At 53.5% G+C, this 26,920-nt stretch overlaps 2 protein-coding genes across 4 annotated transcripts in view; one reads left to right on the top strand and one right to left on the bottom strand.

Annotated features, from left to right (window-relative positions):
• The window catches only part of ARHGAP26 (Rho GTPase activating protein 26), a 128,535-nt gene that overhangs the window by 13,633 nt on the left and 87,982 nt on the right, over positions 1 to 26,920 (top strand). For all 3 annotated transcript variants that reach the window (XM_069869453.1, XM_069869452.1, XM_069869454.1), the window contains exons 2-11: positions 6,672 to 6,767; positions 7,755 to 7,816; positions 8,188 to 8,259; positions 9,538 to 9,639; positions 12,293 to 12,403; positions 13,168 to 13,272; positions 14,175 to 14,304; positions 14,700 to 14,800; positions 17,294 to 17,388; positions 25,854 to 25,932. In XM_069869453.1, the coding sequence (XP_069725554.1) occupies positions 6,672 to 6,767; positions 7,755 to 7,816; positions 8,188 to 8,259; positions 9,538 to 9,639; positions 12,293 to 12,403; positions 13,168 to 13,272; positions 14,175 to 14,304; positions 14,700 to 14,800; positions 17,294 to 17,388; positions 25,854 to 25,932 (953 nt within the window). The remainder of the gene's footprint in view (positions 1 to 6,671; positions 6,768 to 7,754; positions 7,817 to 8,187; positions 8,260 to 9,537; positions 9,640 to 12,292; positions 12,404 to 13,167; positions 13,273 to 14,174; positions 14,305 to 14,699; positions 14,801 to 17,293; positions 17,389 to 25,853; positions 25,933 to 26,920) is intronic.
• The window catches only part of PDLIM4 (PDZ and LIM domain 4), a 445,004-nt gene that overhangs the window by 380,141 nt on the left and 37,943 nt on the right, over positions 1 to 26,920 (bottom strand). The gene's annotated exons all lie outside the window — the stretch shown is intronic.

Genomic DNA, 26,920 nt, shown 5'->3' with positions numbered 1-26,920 from the left:
CCTGGGCCAGGGCCTCCTCACCCTCACAGCAAAACATTTCTTCCTGAGATCTCATCTCAATCTAGACTTGGCTTCCCCACTTGCTGAGCTGGGGTTCGGTGTTGTGTTTTGGCTGGAGACCGTGTGTGCAGCCAAGGCTCCGCAACAGGGGCTGGGGGTGCCGTGGGGTCCTGGCAGCGATGCCCTCCCTGCCCTGGGTGCCCTGCGTGGGGCAGGCACAGGGGCTGCACCCATCCTCAGGGTCACTTCCCTCTCGGTGTGTCTCCCTAAAACCTCTTCTCCAGCGTGTGCTGGACCAGGGCAGCATTTTCATAGGATTCTAGGCATGACCATGGTGACAGAAGCTGCTGCCGGAGGTGGGGTGATGTCTGCTTGTCTGTTTATGTACTGAAATGATGAATCAGAGAGGGAACCTGCCAGCAGCTGCAGCCCCATCCTCAATCACTGATTAACTCCAACCTCCTGTTGGAGAACTTATTTAATGAACAAGTCATTGGTAATTATGTATGAAAGCAGCTTGGGGATTGTGCTGGGCGCAGAGGACTGCGGTGTCTCACGGCAGTGTGGTTTTGCTGACCTGCACTGAGATGTGCAAAGAGAGAGGATTTAAACCTTTTGGAGCAAATGAAGTGTTTAACAGCGCTGCCCTCGTGCTCCAGCGCCTCAGCCCTGGGCATCCCCCAGCTCTGTGGGGCTTTGCGTGTCCCTGCAGCGGCTTTGCTCTGGCATCGTGCCTGGAGCCGGGTGGTTGCTGGTGGTGGGTGCTCGCTGTGGGGACAGACACCATATTGCTGTGTTCTAAACACCCTTGGTGGGCCGTAATCCGGCTGGTTTGGCCGCTGATTAGAGCGGCTGTTCCCTGGATTACCCCTCCTGGCTGTCCCCTGCCTGGCGCGGGGCTGCAGAGGTGCCACTGGGCAGCAGAGTCGGCTGTGCCGTGCCCCGCTTTCTCTGCAGCTGCATGGGGGGTTCTGTAGTGACCCCCCAGGTCCACCTGCTGGCTCACAGGACAGATCCTCTGCCCTGGCATCGGCAGAGAAGGCTCACGGCAGGGCCCTTGAGGCGGTGGTGGCGGTGAACCAGCCCCTGCCACGCTGCACACTGAGACCCTGCTGGGACCCCGCGGGGAACGTAGGGCCAGGCGCTGCCCCTTGCTGCTCCGTGTCCTGCTGCAGTGTCCCCGTCTCCTCCTTGGGGTTTGCATGGCTAGCACATTTGGCTTATGGCTAGCATACTTGGCTTGTGGCTTGCACACCAAGCTCATGGTTTGCATGGTGGGCTTGTGGCGAGCACACTTTGTTCATGGCTAGCAAACTTGGCTTGCATGCTTGTCTTGGGGCTAGCGCACAGCAGCTTGCATGGCACGACAGGTTTGCCTTGAGGTCAGTGAGGAGGCCTGGAGGCTATTTCTTACAAAACAGCCAGAAAAGGGACTGTGCAGTATTATTTTTGAGAGGCTTTAAGAACTTCTCAGCTTTGTGAGATGGGAGCTGGTGGCTTGTGACCTGGCTGTCAGTGAGGACTGGGGACCCTGCTGTCCCCCTCCTCGAGCTTGCAGGGAGCACGCAGCCTGAGCCGCCGTTCCTTGCAGTTCCCTGCTGTGGAGGAAGGAAGGGGCAGGAGTCTCGGTTCCTGTTGTCCGACTGAACATTAAATATAGGCTATTAAGCAATTTTCTTTGCAGGAAGTGTAGAAATATCGCTCTATGTGAACACAACCTCTGTCAGACACCCAAAGTGCAACTGGCCTCATCAGCATCCTTTGCTTTCCCCCCTTGCAGCAGCATTAACCCTTTGCTCCTGGACTTTTCAGAGGATTTGTCTTTCACTTGCACTGCCTGCAGCCTTCTGCTGCTTCTGCCTCTGTTGTTCCATGAGTCTCCAGAGAGCAGCTGAGCCAGAGCTAGTTTTGCTTTTTCCCAGCTTAAATAACAAGCTGACTGCAAACTCAGGTTTGGGCAGAGCCCCCGCTTCCCAAGCTAGTAGTTTATCTTTTTCCCTAGCTAACCTGCTGGTTCAAACATGCACAGCCGCAGTCCCTGACGGGCAGCAGGGCTGGACAGGACGGGACATTTGTCTTCTTGACATCTCATTTTGATGTGTTCTGGTTCCCTCTGTGCCTCCTGTGGTCGTGTTTCCCAGCCATCCGTCCCAGCTAGGAAAGGCATGCGAGTGGAGGGGCTGCAATCTCTTCTCAGTGCCTCAGAAATCTGGATTTAAGGGAGAAGCTCCCGGCTGTGCCTCTGCCCAGGTTTTCAGGTTTTAGTGCATCTCAGCTCTGTGGTACCTTTGGGAAAGCCTGTTTTAAACACTGAACACAAAGAGAGGGGGTGGTAGAGGCACCACATAGAGGTGAGATGTCTGGATGAAGCTGAGGTAGGAGCTGGAAGCTGGTGCTGAAGAGAGAGTGAGTGCTGGACACATGGAGGAGGATTGGGAAATCACAATGTCATCCTCCTAGAAACAGCCTTTTTCAATAGTTTCAAATTCCTTTGGAAGGAGCTTATTATGTAAAAACCAACCACTTCAGTGTCATTGCAGTAATAGCAGCCACTTCCCAGAAGGAAGATTTGACTCTCAGTAGCTGCTGTGGAGGAGGAGGGATGCTGGGTGGTTTGGGAGGACAGATGGCAGGAGTGCGAAGTGCTCCCTCGCTGCTGATCCCTTGCAGAGCTGCTCTGGGCTGCAGCGACCTCGGCTTCAGCCGGGTTTGGAGGGAGCCCCAGTGCCTGGAGTTGTGAGGCTGGGACAGGAACCCAGCCAGCGATTACGCAGCTCCCTGGCTGGTGGAGGCAGGAGGAGAGATGTGGGGCACTGGGGAGAGGTGGGCTGACCCCTCAGCTGGGTGCGAGGGCGGAGGGATGGAAAAGGGGGTAACAGGGGCTGCTTCCAGGCATGAGCAGCTGCCCTCTGCCCCACTGGGACAGCCTGTCTGAGCCGTTCACGCGGTGGATAGCGAGGGTGCTGAGCCTATCTGCTGTGCGAGGGCTGGTGCTGGAGTGTTTGGTGAATCACCATGTACCCCTGCTCTGACTCTGCTGGCCGCTGCCTGCGTGGTGCACGCTGGGGCAGGACCCTGGGTGGCAGCAGGGCTCTGTGAGACGCTTCATTCCCTGGAGCGGGCACAGCCAGAGAAATGGCTTGTGAACATTTCCAAAGGGACTGTTGACAAGGAAAGCAAGGCTGCGGCTCGGCACTGTTGTGCAGGAACTGCTTAGGTTGCAGCTGCCATGGAGCAGCCTGGATGCAGAGCCCCTGCCTGCACCATCCATGGCGCTCAGCTTTGCCGAGCTGATGGACCAGCGATGCTGAGCCCTTTAGGAACAAGCAGTGTGGGTCGCTGGCACCCAGCTGCCTCCTTCCATCTGTGATTATGACTCTCTAGTTGCTGCTGGGAAAGACAGGATCAGACCTCGGAGTTCAGCTCCAACACCCTCCTTGCCGAGATGGGGCCCTGCCAGCGCCTCTGCCGTCTGCGAGGTCCTGTCTCTCTGTGATGCTCATCCCCATCCTCTGCAGTTTTCTCCTGTGTTGACCCTGGTTCAGGTTATAAACCCTCTTCCAGGAAGGGAGAGTACCTGGGAAGGGGCGTGCTGCTGGGCTGCTCCCTGAAACACTTGAGTGGGTCACCCCATGTTGCAGTAAGGAGCCAATACATCACTTTTAAGAGGGCATTTTATTTTGATTATTGGTTGCTGTGGCTACGCAGCTGGGCCTCCAGCACGCGGAGTGTGTGCCTGTTTTCTGTCAAGTGAACTTTCCTTACGGGATCGTGGCGTCCCCGCCAGCGTCGGGGTGTGAGCAGGGAGCTGTAGGGGTGAGGAGGAGAGCTGCGAGAGCAGCCTGCGGGACTGTGGGGCAGGACGGTCCCGTGCTGGAGCGCAGGGGACAGAGAGGTGCAGTGGGGCTGGGGACTGCACGCTTAGTTCGTTAGCACAATATGTATTGACCAGAGGTGAGACTCGGGTGCGCTCACTATGGTCTGTGAGGCAAGGCGTTACCTTGCAGGTGTGATGGAGATGTGCTTTGCTGCTGCTTGGCTGGTGCCTTCTCCATGTAGTTTGTCTCAGATCCTGGGTGCAGGCATGCACGTGGCTCCACAGTGGCTGCACACCAGATCCTCCCAAGGTGGCTGTAGCTTGGGGTGACAGGGACCACCGCTTGCTCTCCAACCCTCCTGGTGTTTCAGCAGCTTGCCCAGGGCTGGTTTTGCCTCCTGGGGTTCATCTGCTGGACACCACGCTTCCCTTGCTGCCCCTGGAAATCTTCAGTGCTCTGTGTGAGACGTGATGGGCGCAGAAAAGGTGTTGGCTGCAGGCTGGGCTCCCATGTCTGGCTGCCACAGCACTGACCCCACAGGTGTGTTGAACATCACTGCTTCTGCAGCACCTCTGTGTCCCTGGATCCATCCCAGCCTGCCCAGCTCCTGTCCCTGCAGAACCACTGTCCTGTGGTGCCCAGACCCTGAGCTGGTCACATTGCTCAGGCAGAAGGATTTTCCTGGCTCTGTGTGGTTTTCCCTGATGTTGCGGTTACTGATGAAGCCAGCGGGAGAGCTTGGAAGCAAAACTTTCACAGCCCTTGGCGCAGCTTTGCTGTGACTCATGTGTGGAGTCCGGGTGGTTTTTAGTTGTGTATGAGAAGAAGCAGAAGTTTCTGTCAAGCCTTTGTAGGATTTTGGGTTTGCTCCTCCACAGCCCTGGGGAAGAAGAAGCCTCAGGAGCTGAGCTGACCTGACCCACGGGGGAGACACCCTGCTTTCCCCACACGTCCACCCGCCCTACGCAACTAGGAGCTTTGGCTGCTTCCACGGGAGGTTTTTTCCCCAAAATATAGATGAGAGGTTCAAGCTTTTAGGAAAACAGGATGCTAGGAGTGTCAGTGGCTCTGACGGTGGCACAGGGAGGACAATGGGGTCCCTCCAGGCTGGCTCCTTGCTTGTCTCCAGATGTGTGGTGTGGGCGCCCCTCTCTCCTTTTCTGTCTAATTTTAGTCTCCGCTCCACCCCTGTGACTTGGCTGCGTCGTGCAGCAAGCGGCTGCCAGTGATCCTCCTTTATCACTGTTGCATGGGGGAATTATCTCCTTCTTCTCCTGCCTCTGCCTTGTTTATTTATAAGCCATGTGGGCCATTGCTGCCGGGCATTGCCAGCTCCGAAAGCTTCTCGGCTTTGCCCTGGCTTGTGCGTGGTGGCTGCAGAGCCCCAGCCTACTCCTCACGCTCAGCAGGGAGAGGTGGCCCTGACAAGGGTGCTGCTCAATCGGTGGCCGTGCTGCCCAGGCCAGGGGAGCTCAGCTCCCTCTGGGGGTTTGCACCCACACTGGGGCACTATCCAACTCGGGATCCTGCCCGCCTGCTGGGCAAGGGTCTGGTGGGGCTGCGGGTGCACTGTGCATGATCATAGACTCATGGAACGCTTTGGGTTGGAAGGAACCTCACAGCCCATCCAGTTCCACTCCCAGCCATGGGCAGGGACACCTCCCACTGGATCAGGAGCTCCAAGCCCCATCCAACCTGGCCTTGAGCAATCTCCAGGGGTGGCGCAGCCGCCGCTGCTCTGGGTGATGTGGGCAGGGAGAGCGTGGCTGGTGGCTGCCGGGCAGCAGGGAGCTGGAGGAGAGGAAATGGCTCCTTAAGTGATTAACGTCATCTTGGTTATTATTCCAGAGAAGGCCACCCAGCTTTGGGGCCAGGGTTAAAGTCCTCTGGCTGCTGCAGCGAGGGCCGGGGGCTGCTCTGCTGTGAGTACGTGGGGTGAGCTGCACCAGTCGTGTGCAGTCAGCCAGGACTGAGCTGTGGGCACGAGTAGCTCCAGGCTCCAAATAAAAAGAGACTCTGGGAGCAGCTTTAATGCTTGGAGAAAGCTTTGAATTCTCTTATCCAACAGGAAAAGCAAAACACTTGGATTCCTTTGTGGTTATCTTTCGGTTGTTGGTGTCTGAGAAGAGGAAATGGCCTTCGTGTGCACATGCATGTTTTCCACCTGTGCTTGCAAAGGGGAAAAGCCACTGAATTTTTGGACTTTGAATGAAGAAACGCACAGGGGAGTCAGCATCACATCTTCCTTGTGCAGTCTCTGTGCCTGCAGTGCCTCACATTGCTCAAGTATAATTCCTCTCCGAGCTAGTAGCCTTGCGGAGCCCGTTTGTGTGTGTGTGCAGGGTTACGGGGCCAGTTTGAAAAGCCAATCCTGGATCCGCTTGGGTCACTGCAAGTAAGAACTTAATAGGATTCAGATCTCGGAAAGAATCTTCATCTTGGAAAGCAATAAACCTCTGCATTATCGCCTGTACCTGGTGCCTCCCCTCGGCAGGACTGGGAGCCTGTGCAGAAGTGCTGGCCCTTGGGCGCTGCTGCTGTGTGTCACCGTTTGCCACTGCCCCATGGCACAAGGCTTGAGCTCCCGCATGTTTCTCAGTGTTTTGAGGTTTCATCTCCTGTAGTATATTTTGGCGGGTGCTGGCCAGGACCCTGCAGAGCCCCGTCCCTGGGGTGGGTGCAGGTGAAGGGCAGGCAGTGCTCTTGGGGCTTCCCAGCACTGGGGACCCCATCGAGCAGGTCTCTCCACAGGGCCTGGCCAGCTGGGGTTATGTATCCACCGACATCGTGCTGTTGATGGGGCTTTTTCCTTTTCTAACATCTGCGTTTCCCCCTCTCCTGCTCTCTTGGCAGACCTGTCGGCGGCTAAGCGCAAGTTTGCAGACTCCCTCAATGAGTTTAAATTCCGGTGTATCGGCGATGCTGAAACAGATGATGAGATCTGCATAGGTGAGTGCTGGGCACTGGTGCCGTGGGTAGCCCTGAGGCTGTGCTCCAGACCCCTGAGCTGAGCAGGGTGCAGGGAATAAACATGCATGAGGGTGCTGAGGGGCCTGGCAGTTTGTCTGGGGGCTTTCCTGCTCTCTGGAAGTGGCATATTTCTCCTGGTTCAGCATCAGCAAAGCCTTCCCAAGGAAATCAGTGGTTGCTTCTTGGCCTAAATCTAGCCCTGCCAGGTACGAAAGGAAGGAGATTGCCCATATCTGAAACCATCTAGATTGTCTGGTCCTTTCCTGTTGGAGAGCAGGGGTCTGGAGATGTGGCCATGGTGAGTTACACTGCGAGGGTCTGTGATCTGCAGGAGAAGAGCAGCAGTCTCGCCACCTGGCTGTGGGAGCAGAGGAGCTAGCAGTGCAGAGCCTGGCAGCGCCCTCCAAACTGAGCCCGACTCCCCCACGGAACGTCTCGTGGTGCTGGGCAGCAGCCTCAGCTGCTTCACTCCATGTTATCCTGCTTCTGGCCCAGCTGAACTTGTAGAGCTTATTGTGCGCATCGTCTGGAGCCAGGAGAGCAAATGAGCTTTAGCCTTGATTTAACTTCACTTATTTATTTGTGCCCAGTCTTTCAGCAAAAAATAGCTTTCTCATCCAAGCCCCCTTGCTGTGATGCACATGCTGGCGAGCTGCTGCTCGCGTGCTGAGCGTGTCTGAGGCTGGGGCTGAGCGGTGAGGCTGAGCGGCAGGCGGCTGCTGGGTGGGGCAGATCTGGGGTGAAGATGCAGCGTTTCTTTCTGGAGGTGGGAACAAGGTACTGGGGATGCTCTGCTGCTGGTTGCTTCTGTAGGCAACTGGAAGCCTTTCTAGGGAAAGAACTCCCCCCCTCCCCGCCACCAACCAGCCCCATGAAGCACAAACAAGCAAAAAACCCCTTGTTCAGTCTCTTTCTTATTTAGAAAGAAGATAAAAATGTTAAATGCTGTCTCTGTGTTCCTTCCAGCTAAGTCTCTGCAGGAATTTGCCACGGTGCTGCGGAACCTGGAGGACGAGCGGATGCGCATGGTACGATCCCGTGCCCGGGGAGCGGGGTGGTGGCAGCAGCGCCGCAGTGGGTGGCACACGTGGCACCATGGGTGCTGCGAGCCCTGGGGCCCCTTCCCTTGCCCAGGACAGAGCCGGAGAGCTGAGCGCAGGGACAGGAGAGTGGACTTGGTAGGGCACAGCTGAACAGCATCAATATCTTGTCTTGCTGTGGAAAATGGCCAGTGCTGGTGCTGGTAGGGCTCACCCTCAGCCAGCGCAGAGCCAAAGGGGGCAAAGCCTGTGGGATTCCAAGTGCTGTGGGAGGGAGGAGCTGATAGGCAGCACCAGGGTGTCTGGAGCTGAGCTGGGCGAAAGGTGGTGGGTGAGTTGTGCCTGTCTTTGCCTGGTAGATCGAGAATGCCAGTGAGGTGCTGATCACGCCGCTGGAGAAGTTTCGCAAGGAACAGATTGGGGCCGCTAAGGTAGGCTGCTGCTGCGTCGAGCCATGCTTCTCCTTTAATGACTTTAAATTGGAAGGGGGAAGATTTACATTAGACATTAGTAAGGAATTCTTCATGATGAGGGTGGGGAGGCCCTGGCCCAGGATGCCCAGGGAGGTCGATGGGGCTTTGAGCAACCTGACCCAGTGGGAGGTAGCCTGCCCGTGGCAGGGGGTGGAACTGGATGGCCCTCGAGGTGAGGGATGCCAACCCAAACCATTCTGTGATTATGTGGTTCCTCTGGGAGCCTCTGCTCCAGGGCAGAGCAGTGGCTGTGGCCGAGGCTGGTGCTGCAGGGCTGGGCAGGGCCACGGGAGGCGAGGGCTACACGCTGCTGTGGGATGGAGATGGGAAGATAACTCGGAGTTCTAAGGTCACCTACAGCCAGGTAACTTGCAAGGCCCAAAAATACCTATTGAAGTGAACTTTTTTTCTTACTCCAAGAATTAGCATTTCCTCAGAGAGGTTCCCTAATGCCTGGGCTCCCTGGTCTGTGATCCCTGCTCTGGCTTCTGGCAGGATGGGTCAGCCTGGGGAGGCACTGGTGAGGCTGAGGGTGGCTCTGAGACAGCCTGCCCCCCCTTTCTTTCCTGCCTTTGTTCTGAAATAAAAACTGCTGTCTGTAGCTCTCCTGTTGTTATAACAACGTGCTGCTGCCTGCAAGAAGCACATGCCAGCCTGGTGGGGCTGTGTTTGCATGGCAGCAGTGTCCTGGTTCATGCAGCTAAAAAAACAAACTACAGAATGGGGTCCTTCGAGAGGAGCTGGTTATTAATGGCTGTCGGTGGTGGATCTTGTGCTGATGGGGTGGGGAGGCTGGAATGGGAGATGCAAAAGAAAAGTTAAGGTTGACGTAGAATCATAGAATGGTTTGGGTTGGAAGGGACTTAAAGCCCATCTAGTTCCACCCCCTGCCATGGGCAGGGACACCTCCCACTGGACCAGATTGCTCAAAGCCCCATCCAACCTGGCCTTGAACACCTCCTGGGACGGGGCAGCCACCCCTTCCCCAGGTCCTGGCCTTCTCCAGTGCAAGCTGCTTTCCTGTCGCTGCCCGATGCTGATCAGGGATAAAAAAAGCAGCTTCACTTGCTTCCAGCTGGTGCCCCTTGGCCTTGGTCCTGTCTTGTGCTGTGCAGAAGGAGGGGAGTTCCTGCCCAGGACTTGTGATCCCACGTGATGCTGTAGGGATGCCATGGATCCTCATGGCTGCCCTGGTGCCGTTGTGTTTGGCATCATCCTTTTTGTTCTATTTTGTAGGATGCCAAAAAGAAGTATGACAAGGAGACGGAGAAATACTGTGGCGTCCTAGAAAAGCACTTAAACTTGTCTTCTAAGAAGAAAGAATCCCAGCTTCAGGAGGTGAGAGAATCCTGTGGTTTTCCATGTCCAGCAGTAACAGTGTTGAGCTTTACAGAGCTTATAGTATCAGTTTTCCTGGCTGTAAAATCAGAGAGATACCAAGATGTATAGTAATAAAAAAAGGAGAGAGAGTTTATAATTAGAGTGTGCAACAGAAGGGAACTGGTTCTGCTGCAAGGCTTCCCTGGTGCCAGCACAAATTACAGATGTCTTTAGTTCTCTTCTCTGGAAGTGACTGGACTGGCTTTGGTCTTCATGGAAGGCGTGATCAGGCTTAGTACTTATAAACAGCTTTGGGAGCCTCTTACTGGCTTGGGACGTTGTTAGCTGCTGTGCCAAATGCTCTTACTGGATGAATTTTCAATCACTTCTTCCTAGTTTGGAATTCCCTGCCTCAGAGCTGGGTTGGTCCCTGCACGTCCTTGCTTTTGGGTGAGATGCTGGTGTGTTGCTGAGCTGTCCCTGGGGAAACTGGAGGGCACTGGTGGTGGCTCCTGCTCTTGGCTAGCTCAGGTGTTACAGGGCCCAGCAGGGGTGGGGACTCAAGATACATCTGTGGCACAAATAATCATCTTCCACCAAACTAGGGCTGAAGAGGGGTAAGGATTCCTGCAAGCCAGCTTTGTCCCCCGCAGATGTTTGGGGTATGTAAATACTTACCGTGTGGAAGCACCTGTACATCTCAGAAGATGGAGAGTCCCATAGTCATGGCTTTTACAGAAGCTTTTAAACCTCAATTTGTGTTTGAAATATGGTTGTGAGACACAAGTGGGAGAACCTCTGGGAGGGACGGAGCCACTTGAGGCTGTCAGGTTGCAGCAGTGACTTGTAGAGGTGTGATTGTGTGCCCCAGCCAGAGTGCAGCCTGCAGGGAGCCCGGAGCAGCAGCCTGGTGGGATGCAGTCTGAGATGCCGTGCAGGGTGATGCTGCCATAGGTGATGGGGCGGCTGGTGCCTGTTGAGCAGCGCTGGCTGCTGGTGCCATCTGCTGGCATCTTCCATGCCGAGCTCTGGCTGTCGCTGTGAAGGCAGCAGCGGGCTGGAGCCAGCAGTGCCTGCTCCCAGGCTCAGGTGTCAGGCCCTTTTGGAGCTCTAGGAAGCATACTCTGGTTTTGGTGGCTCCAGCCCCAGCCAGGGGCTGCCTTTACAAGAGCCGTCCAGGGTGTGGGGCATGGAACGTGGCTGTGGTGCCCAGCAGCCCGTGGGAGCGCTCGCCCCATTGGGCACGTCTCGGGCTTCCCAGGCAGGGACTGCGCTCGTGGCAGCGTGTGTAGGGTGACAATGCTTTAGGACAGTTACCACCACCTGTCTCTAAGCAGCCTGGAGCTTTGCTAAATGCTCCAATACCCTAAGAGCCGAGCATTTGTGTCCAGGACATTTGGTATTTTCTGTTTCCTGACCTCGTCTTGCTGTCTAAATCTGGAGGGTGATAGCGGCCAGATGTGTGACTGATGTGGGGAGGCGGGGTGAGGAGGAAACCATGGGAATTCTCTGCTGCTTTGGCTGTTGACCAATTAAATAGCACATAGAGCCTAGTCTTCTGTTCAACTCTTGGCAAAAAGTTATTGGGTTGCATCATATTTTCTGCATTTTAGAGCTTGGGTTGCTAAACCCCTCAGCCTGCGTGTCGCGGGCACGCAGCACAAGGGCTGCTGGCAGGTTGTGGGCGACACGGGCTGTTTCCCAGCTGTGTTGCACACAAAGTCAGGAGTGACCTGCCGTTCGAACACAAGCGGGTATCTGCCAGCTGAGTCTTGCAGAGCATGGGAGCAGCCACTTGTCCAGCCCTGACGAGATGTATGGTACCACACACCCCGCTCCCTGGAGGTTCTGGCTCTGCCTCAGGCACATCGTGGGCCACGTTGGTGAGGGCAAGGGCATCCCATTGTCCTCAACCAGGACAGAGGAATTTGCCTCCTGTTGAGCAATGATCATGGTTTGTGCTGGGGGCGTGGCTCTGACCAGCTGCGTTTACTAGCGCTGAGGTCAGAGGGATGGGGGTCACCCAGACCGACCTCCTGGTGGGCATTGCAGACCTTGGTGACCCCTGGCTCGCTCTGCACCAAGTCTTGCTTGCAAGCGTAGCAGCAGCGTGTGCTGGGGATGGCAGCCGGGCAATGCTGTGTCCCTCACCCCACTTTGGGGGCAGCAGCTCTGCTCCGCATGCATGCCAAGACTGGCACTGGGATCAGGGCTTATCCCTGCTTTTGCTCACTTTAGCTTCAAAGCAGAGGGGATTTGCTGTCTGCTGATGCACCAAAGGGACGTGCTTGCTGGAGAGGTGAGGGGGGGCTCTGGGCTGTCTCCCATCGTGGTGCTTTCCAGAAAGCGGAGAATTGCCTTTTATTGTCAAGAATGCAGTGACTTCTCATTTGTCTCGCTTCTAATGCACGCTTTTCTGCACAGCTGTCAGGGAGGTGAGAACATGAGTCATCAAACACATTTTTTTCAGCTGAAGAAAGAACCTATTCATGTGAATCAGGTTTATACATAATAGCTGTGCCATCTGTCCAGCCCTAGACTGGGGTCTGAAGCTGAGTTTGTTCTGCATGGACATGTTCCTGTTAGACCCAGATGTCCTCTACTTCCAAGGCCAGCGCTCTCAGTCAGTACTAATGTTGGATTTCCTCTTTAATCTCCCTGGTGCTTGCAGGCAGACAGCCAGGTGGACCTGGTTCGACAGCATTTCTATGAGGTCTCCCTGGAGTACGTCTTCAAGGTGCAAGAGGTCCAGGAGAGGAAGATGTTTGAATTTGTAGAACCTGTAAGTGAGTGCTCAGGGTGCCTTAGCCTGCAAAAAACTGCGGGTTTGCGTGGAGGAGCCGGGGCTGCTGGGGAGTGAGGCTGCACTGGGGTGGCCGCGGGTTCCAGCCTTGTCTCGTAGCCCCTCTCTCGGAGGGGCGTTAGAAGGGAGAAAGCACCTGTGTGAGTGCAGAGCCGTTAGCTCAGTGGCCATGTGCATGCTGGAAACATTTTGTTTTTATTGTGAGGATGTCTCTGTGTTCATGGGCTGGACCGAGAGGCCTGCTGACAATTAGAAGAAAAAAAGGCTTCAATGGAGGAAAAAAAAACCTATTAATTAACAGTCACAAGGGAAAAAGAGTGCACGAGTGACAGAAATAGGAAGAATGTGTTTTCTAAGATCTACCCTTGCTCAGGTGCCAAGTCCTTTAAAAAGTGCCAGACCTCCCTAGCTCTTTGCGGAGGTAATTCCTGCTAAGAGGAACTCTGAGTTGGGAGGGAATGGCAGCGTGCTGCTTGCTTCGCCTGACACCTCCCGGCCCTGCTGTCAGTGGCTTTGGCACCTGGGTGATGCCGGGAGTGGGGCCAGAGGTGGTGAGGACTCCTGGGGCCAGAGCTTGCCTTGGCTTTGGGGGAAGCAAGCACAGGCTTGGCTTTGGGGTCTGTTCAGAGGTTTTGAAAGTGGAATGAGGAATAAGGCATCTTCCTAGGGACTGGCAGCGGTTGCTCTCAAAAGGTTTGTGTGTCTCTACTGACACCTTCTTGATTTGTTTTGCCCCAATGCAGCTGCTGGCCTTTCTGCAGGGGCTCTTCACCTTCTACCACCACGGCTACGAGCTTGCAAAGGACTTCAGTGATTTCAAGACAGAGCTGACAATCAGCATCCAGAACGTAAGTGTGCTGTGTTCCACTATGTCACTGTCCCTGTGCCTGTCCTGCAGAGTTCGCTGGCACTTTTCATAGAGTCCTGGAATGGTTTGTGTTGGAAAGGATCTCAAAGCCCATCCAATTCCAACCCCCTGCCATGCACAGGGACACCTCCCACTGGATCAGGTTGCTCCAAGACCCATCCAACCTGGCCTTGAACCCCTCCAGGGATGGAGCAGCCACCACTGCTCTGGGCAACCTGGGCCAGGGCCTCCCCATCCTCAGCGTGAAGAATTCCTTCCTAATGTCCAATCTCAATCTTCCCCCTTCCAATTCTCTTTGGTAAATCGCACTACATCACACACGCAACCTACAGGGCAGTTCCTTCCCTGCAGCAAACCAGCCTCAGGAAACCCCAGGAGTCAGCCAGCGCAGACAGCGTTGTGTGCCCTGTGATTTTAGTGAGTGTTTCAAACCCTTTTGCAAGTGTTTCAAAGCATTGTTCTTCCTGGGAAGCAGAGCCCTTTTTGCCATCCCCATCTCTGGGCCGTGGAGAAGAGCCCTTCAGCCAGCTGTGTCCTGGCCAGTGCACGTGGTGCCTGCATGTCAGATGTGTTCAGGGCTCTGGCACATTGGCAGGGCAGCTTTGCTTTCCTATCTTCTTGTAAACTTGCTCTTTTTCTCCCTAGGATGTGACTGGTTTCAATCTTTTGAAACAACTTCTTCACAAAATTTGGAATCCAAACAACTTGCCAAATTGTGCTATTTTTGATTTAGCTTAAATCCAGGCCCAGGAAGAAAACCTGTCTTGTGGCTGGCAGTGGTCCCCTTTCCCACATGGGCTGTGGTGACCCGTGGGCTCCCAGCCCTGCTCTGTTCCTCCTCGTTGCAGAGGAGGCCATGGTGCTTGTTGTTTTAATTTGCAGACAAGGAATCGTTTTGAAGGAACGAGGTCAGAGGTTGAATCTTTGATGAAGAAGATGAAGGAGAATCCTCATGAGCACAAAAACATCAGCCCTTACACGATGGAGGGTTATCTGTACGTGCAGGAGAAACGTAGGTGTCGGGGTGGTGGAGCTGCTGGCTGGGGTAGTGCGGCGAGTGGGCACCTGGGGACGGTGGTTTAGGAGGGAATCATTAGGCACAAAGCTTAACTCAGCAGGCTACAGAATCTGTGGAAGAGAGGGATTGGCCCTGTGGGTGGGGTATTAAGGGAGGAATATGGGAGCCAGGTTCTCCCTGGGAGGCAGAATTGCTGCCAGTGCCTGCTAAAAGTCTCTCCCCTGAGCGTACTGATGCATAAATAAATATGTAATAAAGTAACCCACTTGCAAAGTCCAAGAAGGTGCAGAAATCTGTTGTGGTAAATGATTGCTAAACAGAACAGGTTGTAAATGGGGGATGCTGAGAATGTGCTAGTTGTGGGAATCAAAACCACCTTTGCTTTGCAGGTCACTTTGGGACGTCCTGGGTGAAGCATTACTGCACGTACCAGAGGGATTCAAAGCGCATTACGATGGTGCCTTTTGACCAGAAATCTGGGGGAAAAGGGGTGAGTGCCAGCAGGCAGCAGGACTGCATCCCGGGGTCTCTGCTGAGGAGCACTGCGTAGGTGCCAGTGACACGCTCTCCTGGTGCTCCAAGGGAACCATTTTTAGCGAGGTGATCCCAATGTGTGTCACCTTCATTCCAAGCTGAGCGGGTGCCACACAGGGAATTAACTTGGCTCTGTTTTTGAAATAAAGAGACAGGAAAGCCCCACAGATCTTGGGAAGCTGTCAGCTGTGCTGAGAGCAGAGCTGGTTTCCCAAGTGGATAGAGCCCCGTGAACATCACTCTGTTTCATACTCCAGCTCTGTGTTCCAAGCTGGTATGTGCACACAACTTGTAAAGATAAGTTTGCAGCAGCTGCTGCTTAGGCTGAGACTGAGCCTTTTCCCTCTTGCTTTTAGGTCTGTCCTTTCCTTACTTTTTTTCTGTTTGTGCAAGGAAACACCTTTAAAAGCTGAAGCATGCACAGTTGTCTCTTTGGTTCTGCTCTCACTGTTCCTGGCAGCGCTGAGCACACGGTGGGTTGTGCGTCTGCACATGCCCTGCAAGGCCATGGCTGTTCCTGCAGGTGGAGAGGGTGCTGGGGCTGGGAGCAGAGCCCTGCCATGCACACCCAGCCCACTCGAGCTCCAGCGGTGCTGTCCCATGTGCACCCACCCCGCTCAGCTCAGGGATGCCTGCTCCCCAGCTCCTGCTCCACAGCCTTGGAAAAAGAACCTGTTAATTACTTTGCTCTTTCCTCAGTGCTGGTGACTTGATTAATTAAGTTTTGTTCTAGAGCCACAGGAGAGTGTGGAGCCCCCCTTGGCCTGAGGGGGTGTGGAGGAGCAGGGGAGCAGTGGTGTGGGCTGTGGGGGCCACTATTCACCGTGTGGGCTGCTGCTCCCAGGGCAGCTGAAGCCCGGCTGTAACCAGGACTGGCTTTGCTCCTCTAAACAGCAGGAACAATGGACCCCCCTGAAGTGTTCCCGGCTGGGGTGGTTTGCAAACATTATTCCCTTCCAGGGGAGAGCCTCTGGCAGCTGGACAGGCTGCTGCGCAGCTCCCTGCTGGCAAAGGGAGCCAGCTGTGGGGAGGGCAGCTTTTAAAATTAATTTCCTCTTGCCTCAGAGCATCTTCATTATAACTCGGCATTCAAATATCCCAGCCCTGTCATCATCAGCTCCTGCGCTATGTTTCATGTGGTCTCTTCCCACTTCACAGCTTCCCCCGGTGCCCTGGGGTGCGGGTGCTGCTGGCAGGGCAGGAGCCCCAGCCCCGCTCCCATGTGGCTGCTCGCCTCAGGCTCATGGCTCGCACCATCCTGGCATGGAACTGCCTACGCTGGGGCAGCTCTGCAGGGCTGTGGACAGGCTGTCACCGCTGACCCGTGTGGGTGTGAGAGCTCAGAGCAGCCTGGGGGCTCCTGGCTGCACCTTGGAGTGTTTTGGGGTCCGGCTGGAGCAGGCACCAAGCGACAGGCGATGGTGGTGCTGCAGGAGGGGGGCTGTACCTCGTGGGTCACAGAGGACACTGTGTGTTATTAGCCCCTCCTGAACGCCCCTCGGGCTGTGGCTGCAGCCGAATATTTGTGGGTTTGAAGTGGGAGCATTCTCTGAATTCCAGATGGAGAGTTAGGCAGCTTGGGAGCAGCCTCGGGCCCTGCTGCAGGGGAGTGAGTGCAGGTAGGCTCTGCTGATCCCTGGGGAGAAAAAGCTCTCTCGAATTCATCTTCCTGGATCTGTTCTGGGTCCCTAAATGCATTCCCTGGTAAAATGGTGATGTCAGGGAACAGGGTGGTCAGCCAAGGTGTCATCCAGAACAGCGCAGAGAGCACAGAGAAGTGGCCATCTCCAGGAACTCATTCAGGATTCATTTTCTATTGAGTCATCAGTGGGGTTTGAAAATTGCAGGAGAAATGCTGGTGCTGGCAGGGACCGAGCGGGGATTTCCTCCAGCAGAGGACAGCAGTGCACACAGATCCTGCTGGATGGCTGCTTGGCCTGTCCAAATCCAGTGCTACTTGGATGCAGATGCCTGGATGGGAGAATGGTTTTGTTGTTGCTTTGTTCTATAATAAACATTTTAAGACATGTCTGCTCCCAATAAGAGTTCTCGTGTGCAAATTGCTGCCAAAAACGCAGCCTGGAGTGAAAATTGTCAGCCAGGTCTGTGATGCATTGTTCAGCAATGGAAAATAAAGCTGACTTTGCCCAAAAGTTGTGGTCTGACACTCCCTGCCTGCCCGGAGCATGGGTTGTGCGATGCTTAATGTACGAATTTAATCACGTGCTTTCTGAAGGAAGGCTCCTCATGAAAGATTTTGGACTAAACGTGGTTGCAAGAGTGAAAAGACAGACAAGTCCTCGTGTCGGATGTATGAATAGATGTTTCTAGCGTGCAGGTTTTGCCAAATCCCCCCAAGTTTGCACGTGTTCATTGGAAGTGCAGCTGGAGACAGGCATGCAGTCAGTTGGTTATTCTCAGCTTTATCTGCTATTTTGTCTTTTCTCAGGGAGAAGACGAAGCTGTTATCCTCAAATCTTGCACACGGCGGAAAACTGACTCGATTGAGAAGCGGTTTTGCTTTGATGTGGAAGCTGTTGATCGGTGAGTGCCAAGAGGTGCCACAGCCTGGGTTGGTGAAAGGATGCACACGCCAGGGGCTGCACAGGGAGAAGTGGCACTCAGCCCTACATGGCTTCCCTGGGTAGTTTGTGCAGTTTCAGGTTTCTCTCCTCCTTCAGTTATCCCCTCTGTGAATGGAAAGCGTTAGCCCATGGAAACACACTTCTCCCTGCTGCCAGGTGCTCTCAATGTATTGAGTCAGGGCTTTGGTTTACAAGGTGCTGCATTTACTTAACTCTCTCTAATGGTGTTTCAGCACTTCTGCAGTCTCTGGCCACGTGAGGTAAATGGTCGCAAGTGTGGAAAGGATGCTTTGTGGGTGTTTTGGCACGGGTATGGTGCCTCTTTCCAGCATTGGGTACGTGTTGGAATAGCTTCAACTTTTGTGCTGGAGGGTGGCTGGTGCTGGTCCGCCGTGGACGGGCAATAATCCCTGTGGTGGGGGGGCTGGAATTGGATGATCTTTAAGGTCTCTTCTGACCCAGACCATTCTATGACTCTATAACGGAAGGCTGGCTTGCACCTCCGGGTACTTTGCGTTCACTCTGGGGAAGTAAAATGCTTTCTGATGTGATGCGTTGTGTAGCAGCTGAACCAGCTGTACGTGTGGATTCAGTCTACAGCACCCAGGAATGAGAGCCTGTTATCGTATCTAATTAGCATCACGCATCGCTTACATATATAAACAGGAAAACCAGGCTGTGGTTGCTATTCCAAGAGGTATTAGTCACTGCCTCGGATCTTCCTCGCGGCAGGAAGTCTACACGGCTTACAAAAGCTCACTCCAAAGTCGCAAAACGCCTGTGCCCTCCCAGCTGTGTGCTGTTTGTGTTCCAGCTGTCCTCCCTTCTGCTGCCCACTGTGAGAATGCCCAGGAGGTCTTGGGAAAACCCAAGGTCATCAAAAGCTGAACTGTTGAGTAACACTGGAATACCCCGTGGTACTTTTCCCTCCCCAGCCTGTGCTTCCGCAGTGTTTTGGTGCCAGCCCTTCTTGCTGCCAGCCTGGGGCAGGGGAGGGATTGGGGTGATGGAACTTTGCGTTGGCTGAGGGTTCAGATAACCCTGGGGCTGCCTCCTGCTCTCTGGAGCTGCGCTTTCCTCCAGAAAGCTGCAGGATTTCTGATGACATGGGGATTTTTTTCCTTTGCCCTGAGGATGTTTTTTTTTTTTTAATGTGAAAATCAAAATAGAACTGGGAGAAGGATAAACCAGCTACCACAATAGTTTTCTTCTGCAGCGTGCTCAGGGACAGCTGAACCTTCCCTTGATGTCTGGAGCCTGCCAGGCATGGGTTCAAGAGCTGCCTGATAAATGGAGATAATGGCAAAGGCAGGGAAACCTGAGAAATGCTCGTTTCACCTACACATCCCTGCTGCAAGAGGGACAGCGAAAGCAGAAAACGTGAACTAAAAGGCTGTTTTTCTGCCAATATACAGGCAACTCTGCATTTTTTTTGCTCTCAGAATTTGTCATTAGTTATCTAAAATAGTGGTTATTTCCAAAATAGTTAAGTTAAAAGGAAGAGGAGGCAACAGGTTGTGCCAAGGCCAAAAGATTGTGATGTGCGCACCCCATGTCTCCTCAGTACGGTCATGCTGGGAGATCTGGGCACCCTCAGGGCTTCAGGTGATGCTGTCAATGGCCAAGGGTGGCTGGAAATCACCTTCACCTTGCCTGGCAGTCGGGGTTTGGCCTGTTTTACAAAGCAGCGTGTATCGAGGAATGGTTTCCTTGCCAGCAGGGGATTATCGGGGCTTGGCAGGATGAGGGAGCCTGGCCCGCCTTTGCCAAGTGGCCCTGGGGATGTGATGACCTTGGACTCCTCGTGCAGAGATTCTCGTTGCAGACAGAGGTGCTGGGCCTGAGCTGGGCACCACGAGGAGGGAGCCGTGCCCTCCGCTCGGAGGGCAGCTGGGCTTGGGCAGTGGGGAGGTGACACCTTCGGCAGCGCTGCTTCCCTTTTTGTGCTGGAGGAGATTGGCTCTGGCTTAGGGACCCCAGCAAAGCAAAATCCTCGGCCCGTGTTCCCCACCCAAGTCTGCTGCCCACAGATGATGGGATGTCTTTGACAGGAGGCTGGCTGGAGCTGTGTCTGTGTCTGTTCTCGTGGAATGGAGAAGGCTAATTTGTGCAGTGTGCTTTTTGTCTTGGGCGAGGGCTTTTTGTATTGTGTTTTTTTTATTGTCTCTGCTAATAGGGAAGTTACAAACTTGATGTCTTACTCTTCAGCGCTGTGCAGGAAGTCTGGATATGATTAACACAAACATCCTCAAGATGCTTCTCTGTCTCACATATGGGCTGTTTTGGCTTAACAGTAGTTTTCCCCCTTTCTTTTCTGCATGCGACTTCTAAATGAAAATTAGACTTGTAAGCAATGTCCAGTAAGAGTCAAGTATCCTGTAACTGATAGGTGCACGCAGTCACCTGTCACTGAGCCAGCCCAGGAGAACACTCTGGTACTGAGTAAAGCACGTGCATCCATGGTGTTTGGGGCTAAGGGTGAATAGTGCCACCAGAGTGTGCTTCTCCTCAGGTTTGAAACCGCCTTCCGAAAGGTTAGCTTGGAAACAGATGGATTAAGAGAGCAGGAAGACTTTTCTCTACAGGTCGCTTGCTTCCTACAGACAGTTACATTGGATTGTCCCTGTGGAAGCACGTGTGGAGAGAGAATGCGCTTGGCTGCGCGTGTGCCTCCCTCAGCAGGAGCAAGGGACCACGTGCACGTTTAAGTACATATGAGGAAATTTCATTTAATACTCAAGTATTTTGATCTCCCACCACCATAAAATCTATGCGGCTCCTCAGGCCCTGGCCGTAGCTTGGTGGGATGCCGCACAGTGCCCGTGCTGCGGTGCTAACGCAGACGTGCAGCTCAGGCTCCGGCTTTGCCCTACAGCCTAGAGGTGGCAGCCTCGGCTGCTTCTTCCCGGCTCATGTTCATCGGTGCAGAAATGGGCCCGTTGTCAGCGTTGCGTTTTGGGAAAGTGGCGAGTGTGCAGCATGGGGCGCAGTCTCGCAGCTTTATGAGCAACACCCAGAGAAACTGTTGCTTGTTAGGTGTGTGGGGGGGAAAAAAATCTGCTTTTTCTCCTGTACAGATCATTCAGTGCTGTTGAGGGAAAGTCTTGGGTCTAATCTGGTATTACAACATCGGCTCCTTTTCCTGTTGTCTGATATAGAGGTGCTGGAGCACTGTGGTACTGGTGTTTGTGAGGTCCAAGAAATCCCTGACACTGCACGTGCGAAGAGTTCTGGTTGTAGCTGTGGGAAGCCAGGAGTATTTTGTTACTTTATTGAAGCAGAATTAGCCCCAGAATGGTGTCCCAGCGTCTGGTTGGAAAACACTCCCAGTGTGGCGGATACTGGGTTTTACTGTTAATGCTCTTTTTTCTAAGTAGACTTATTCGTAGTCTCTGTGCATTAAATCAGTTTTGTGAACAAGGCAAACAGGGTTGATGGGTGGTGTCTTACCAAATGGGCCTGAGGAGAAGTGTCTTGTTGGGCTGACTGGCTTTGTAATTTAGGATGATGTCGGTCATTACTCTGGGCCAGGAGTGAGGTGCTTCTAATACCAACTGGCTTTTCTGGAAGCAGAAAGTATTCAAAATGTGAGGTTTTGGTCTCGTAGTCGTTTATAAAGGCAGTAAATCCTGCACACAGTGCCCTTCTGTGGGGCTGCTGCCTGCGTGCCCCGAGGGGGCTGGCACTGCTCTTGCTCGGGCTGCGCGATGGTTGGCATCGGGTGGGCGAGCTGTGATGCACCAGCCCAGGTGCTTCCCCAACCAGATGGTGTTTGATGAGGGCTGTTGGCCTTGCTCGGGGCATGCGTGTTGCAGAGCTGCATGTTCCTTTGAGTGGTGTCCTGACTGCACGGGGACATGCTGCCTGCTTCCCAGAGCCAGGGCTGGTTGTGCTGGGGGGCTGGTGGCCACCCCACCTCTGCTGGTGTTCCCCACGGTTGGCTGGTAGCTCTCGTGGAATCATGGAATGATTTGGGTTAGAAGGGACTCAAAGCCCGTCCAGTCCCACCCCTGCCATGGGCAGGGACACCTCCCACTGGATCAGGGGCTCCAAGCCCCATCCAGCCTGGCCTTGAACCCCTCCAGGGATGGGGCAGCCAGGACTTCTGTGGGCAACCTGGGCCAGGGCCTCGCCACCCTCAAAGGAAAATGTTTCTACATAAAATCTCGTCTGAATCTCCCCTCTTTCAACTTCAAACTGCTCCCCTTGTCCTGTCCCTGCACTACTGTCACTCTTGCTGGTGCCTTGGACAGCACGTGCAATACAACCTGTACTTGTTCCTCTGCTGGTGTCGCCTTTCCAGTGACCTTTTCAACAAACCAATTTGTGGGGTTTTCACAGGCGGGCTGGCAGCGAGCAAATGAAGCTCCTTCCTTCCTCCCTTGGTGGCCACAGACCCATGGAGGCTCCTGCCCTGCAGAACGTGCTGGCAGTGGTGGTGCTACTGGTGCTTTACACTTTATATGGACAACTGAGACTTTCTGAATTCAGGAACAAAGTCTTCCCAATTATTGATGTCTTTTCTCATCTTCATTTTGGGGCCACGTTTGGCTGCTGGTGCCTGAACCAGCGCCCTGTGACCGGGGTTCCTGCCTGAGGTTGTAGAAGCATGGGATCATGAAATCATTATAGTTGGAAGAGACCTCTAAGCTCCTCCAGTCCAACTGTCAGCCCAGCCTCACGGTGCCTACCAAACCTGAATTATATGCTTTTTGAACCCCTTCAGGGAAAGGTCCCCGCAGCCCGTGGGGATGCTGCTCTGCTCCAGCCAGGATTGAAAACTTCTCAATGTGCTCAACCTCACTCCTCGAAACCCTGTTATTGCTCTGCCCTTAGGTTTTTCATTCAGCAGTTTAGATTGTCTCGGTGTGATAAGCTGCTACAGGAGTTGAAAGTTCTTATCTGCTCCTATTGCTTTCATAATTTGTTTGTTTTTCTGGTAGAAGGAAAAGCTATTGGACTTTCTCATTTTCTCTGCCTGCTTAGTCATAGCTCCTTAAAACTGGGCTGTTTTTCACAAAAGCTGAGATATTGAGAAAATTCAAATTTCCTGTGTGGTCTGGTGTGGAAAAATCTCTGTAGTTTTTAGATTGCGGCATATTGAAAATATACTTTCTTGCAAAGTGCTTGCCACGTTCTACTCTGATCTTAAGCATCCGCATCCACTTAGTTTAGAAATGGGTTCCTGCTGATCACACAATGTCCCCTTCCCCCCTTCCATCCCAGAAGAAGGCAGAGGGGTTTGGTGCATGGAGGGTGAAATGTGTGATGCAGCAGGAACCAGCAAGTCCTTTCCCCTCATTTTCTACATGGTTGATGTTTGTGTCTTAGATGTCAGTCCCAGGAGGGTGTCCTGCTGCGGGGGTCTCAGGTGGGCAGACCCAGTGGGGCAGAGCCGGCGGGTGTCTGCGTGTGCCATGTCGGCGTGGGAGGGGATGTGGGCTGCCCAACAGCAGAACCTAGAGAAGCATCAGTGGTCAGGGTCGTGTGTGCAAGGTGAGGGCACAGAGACAGACTCCTTGTGTTTATCTCTTGGGAAAGGAAGGCAGAGAAGGACCTTCCCTGTCTCAGGCTCTACACGGAATAATTGAGATATCCGTAATCCAACGAGCGTGCTTTTGGAAGCTGTTGATCTTCAAGGAAACCCCATGGAGGTGAGGCTGGCTGCAGCCAGCCACGGCGGCGTGGTGATAGTGTTTGTAGGATGCTGTTCAGTGCCAGCCATCCTACCTATTACGCACGTTGTAGCCCGTAGGCATCGTCCAAATAAGTCATGAATGAGGTGCAATGTGTGGGGCGCCTTTTAAAGGGATCACAACCAGGAAGACTGTTCTGCTGAGGAACGCGGTGGGATGGATACCTTGGCAAGTGAAGGCTGTGGGAGGAAGTGCTGAGCTATTTGCAATGTAAATAGGGTTTTAATTCAGTTTCACAGCTCTTCCCCTCATGCTGTTGAATAAGTTTCACTTTGAAGTGAAGCCTGAAGAGGTGTTATCTGCTCAAAGGCAGAGCAAACACTTTCACCTTATCACCTTTTTGCCCTGTGCCTGCAGGAACCTGGCATGCCAGATACCAGTATTGTTTCCCTAGGACCTCGCCGGCTTGGCTGGGAGTCCAATGTGGAGTTTAACACAAATGAACAATTTAAAGGGCTTTGTTTTAACGACTCTGCTAAAGAGACAGAAATCCCCATATTTACTTTTCCCATGGCTCCCTGGTTGAGCTAGAGCCCTTCCAGGGCTTTCTGCCTTTAGCAGCAGCTTGCCCCAAACTCAGACTTAAGCCTCAGCTGACAGCGGTGCAGCTGAAACCTGGGGTTGTCTGAGGAAAAGCCTTCTCCTGCCATTGGCAATGGATTTGCTTTCAGCCCATAGCCAGTGCCACTGCAGCTCCTCAGCTACCAGGGACTCTTGAATCGCTTTGTCTCTGCATTGAGGAGCTTTGTTCAGTGTGTTGAAAGAATTTGGCACTGGATGTTGAACATTTTCATTCTCAAATGGGGCAATGGTGAAGTGTTTTCCTCTTCCCTTTGAGACGAGTAAACTTCCAAACCACTAAGCTGGTGAATACTGCCTGACTCACCAATGGGATTAGCAGAGATCAAACACATTATGTCTGGTTTACTGGGACCCAGGCTTGTCGCAAGCCTGAATGCACGGCTTCTGCTGGCAAAACAGGGCAGAGCTGCCATGTGTGTGCCAAAAGCCAACTGGGGGGTGGGTTGGTCAAGGAGTGGAGCTGGGGACAAGGGTTAATCATTTGCTCTGTGCTCATACCTACCACAGGAGCAACAAAAGATGGGCCAAACCCACCGTTATGAGAGCCCCTGTTCATGTTTTCTTTTCTAACAGAGATCAGCGCTTATCAAGGACTAAAGGACTTCTGCAGAATGTTGTTGCAACTCAGTCTCCTCCTGGATGGCTGATGTGAATTACAGAAATCGCCTGTCTTCCCAGGCCTTATCAGTTCCTGAGGATTTAGTACTGAAAAGAGCCTACGTGCTCTGCTGTACGTGGTCTGTAGGCACTTGGCAGCTAAACACAGTTTAAAACACAGTTAAGTCTCTCTTTCCCTCCTTATGCCATGGCAGCCCAGAGATCCTGGCTCTCCGCTGCCTTTCTGGAGCTGCTGTGCTTTGCTGTGGCTGGGAAGAGCCGTGTCAGAGGTTCTCTGCTGTTGGATTGCAATGGATGAAACCCCACAAGCATTGCTGCAGAGAGAGCACTGATAACCCCCCGAGCTGGGCAGTGCTCTGGCCGTGCCTGCATCTCCCGCATTGCCAGGGCTCTGCCCGCTCTCCTCTGGCAGAAATAGCTGCCGCGCTCTGCTCACATGTCTGAAAATAGCCCATGAGGAAGCAGGATGACCAGACCAAACAAACAGAATAGATCCCAGCCACCTCACCCACACATCCTGACCTGGGCCATCATGCTTATCAGAGCTAGACAATTACGATTTTCAGGCTGGACATCAGAAAAAAAATTTTCACAGAAAGGGTCATTGGGCACTGGCAGAGGCTGCCCAGGGAGGGGATTGAGTCACTATCCCTGGAGGGGTTTAAGGGACAGGTGGATGACGTGCTGAGGGGCATGGTTTAGTGGTTGATAGGAATGGTTGGACTCAATGATCCTGGGGGTCTTTTCCAACCTGGTGATTCTGTGATTTAACGCCTCGTATGGAAAGGGCAGTCCAGGAGTGGACTTAGGAATGGTGGAGGTTGTCCCCTGGCTCCCTGGGCTTTGTTTGCAGGCACTTGGGCCTATTCTTTCACCTTCTCATTAAAATAAGTAAGCACACACAGAGTTATTTTTTAGAGGCTGGATTTACAGCTCAAGGGCTGGTGTGAGTGTGGTGGCGAGGGGCTGGTAGGGCTCGGTGGGACCAGCCGGCGCAGGAGCGAGCACCTTGGGGCTGGGGGCATGCAAACTAGGGTGATGGTCCTGCTATTACTGCATAGAACATCAAGATATGGCATGGTCAAGGGAAGTAGCACAGCCATGCTGGTGTGAGTGTGTTGGGGTTAAAGTCTTCACACAGCAAGAGGTCCCCTGCCACGAGCTTGGGGTGGAGGTGGGACCTGATGGGCTGGAATGTGTGAGCCTCCTGCTTACTCGGTTGCCTTCCTTTCCCTCTCCTGCTCTGCTTAGGCCAAATGCAGGTGAGTTACCTGGCTGAAAGCCAGGGGAAGAATTTGGTGTCCAGCTCTCTTACACTGAAACCTCTGAAAAGGTGTGTCTATCATTGGTGATATCCTCTGCTCATATGCTGGTCTCGATTAGGACCTTCAGGGACATCCCTAGAGAGGACAGGCTGGGCTAGGATGAAGGTTTTCCTCTTTTTATCTCTCTCTCATGGAAAATTTATCTTTGTCATCTTTGTTTTCCATCCTACAGTTTATTTATGGTGTCGTCTTTATCTCCACAGGCCTGGTGTGATCACTATGCAGGCACTTTCAGAAGAGGACCGCAGGCTGTGGATGGAGGCGATGGACGGCCGGGAACCGGTGAGCAGAAATATTAGCAAAAAAGCATCGGAGAAAATTGCGGAGAGCTTTTCATAGCCCAGGGCAGATTGTTCGCTGCGAAGCAGGCTGTCACGCAGCGCCTGCCAGCCGGTGCGAGAGCTGTATCTGTGGGGCAGGTCGCACCTTCTGCCAAGAGAATAGTTTAATCCCTTGGTTAAATATTTGAGGTAATACTGTATCTCCTGTGCTTGGATTGCTTGAAGGTGCGGTGGAAAGGAGGAGGGTAGGCTTGGCCGGCACAAACATGCTACTGTGCTGTGCTGAAAGGAAAACGTGGCAAAAAGAGCAGTGGAAGAAAATACACTGAAGATTTCCAGGGCTTTTTGAGTCCTGCAACTCATGTGGCAGGTCTTTCTGGGTCTTGAGAACTGCAGATTTCATGTCAGCAAAGGACCGCTGTCCCTGTTCTTTGTACTCAGCGACAGGCTCCTTGCTGCTGGGTTTGCTCCTGCTGTGCCAAAACTGCACGGGCTTCCTCACCTCGGGAAGGGATTACAGTGGCTTTCAGAAAAATCGGAACTGTTCGTTTTGGTATTTTTTAATGCATATGTGAACTTCACTGCTAAGCTGGGAGAGCTGTGGCTGCTCCTGACTGGGTGTCCTCGGAGCAGTGCTGGTGCGGGTCCTCCCCAGTTTCAGCGTGGCAAACGCAGCAGAGCGAGACTAAACTGTGGGTCTCTGTGCTTGTCCAGGCTTGAGTGAGGCTCTGGCAGTCGCAGCAGACCCCAGGTGGGGAGCAGGGGTGGAACTGAATGGGCTTTGAGGTCCCTTCCAACCCAAACCATTCCGTGATCTTAGGATTTTCAGTTTCTTCAGGAACAAAATGTGTACTCTTGCTCCTAGTTGGAATCGGGCCTTGTCCCCCTTGCACCTGCTCACCTCCTTCCTACCCCCTTGCCTCCCCTGGGAACTGCTGTGGCAAGGATGCGAATCCAGTCACCTGCAATGGGTGCTGCGTGAATTCTGT

The sequence above is a fragment of the Phaenicophaeus curvirostris genome, chromosome 15 (genome assembly GCF_032191515.1).
Source record: "Phaenicophaeus curvirostris isolate KB17595 chromosome 15, BPBGC_Pcur_1.0, whole genome shotgun sequence".
Classification (NCBI taxonomy): Eukaryota; Metazoa; Chordata; class Aves; order Cuculiformes; family Cuculidae; genus Phaenicophaeus; species Phaenicophaeus curvirostris.
This window is presented reverse-complemented; position numbering and strand designations above follow the sequence as displayed.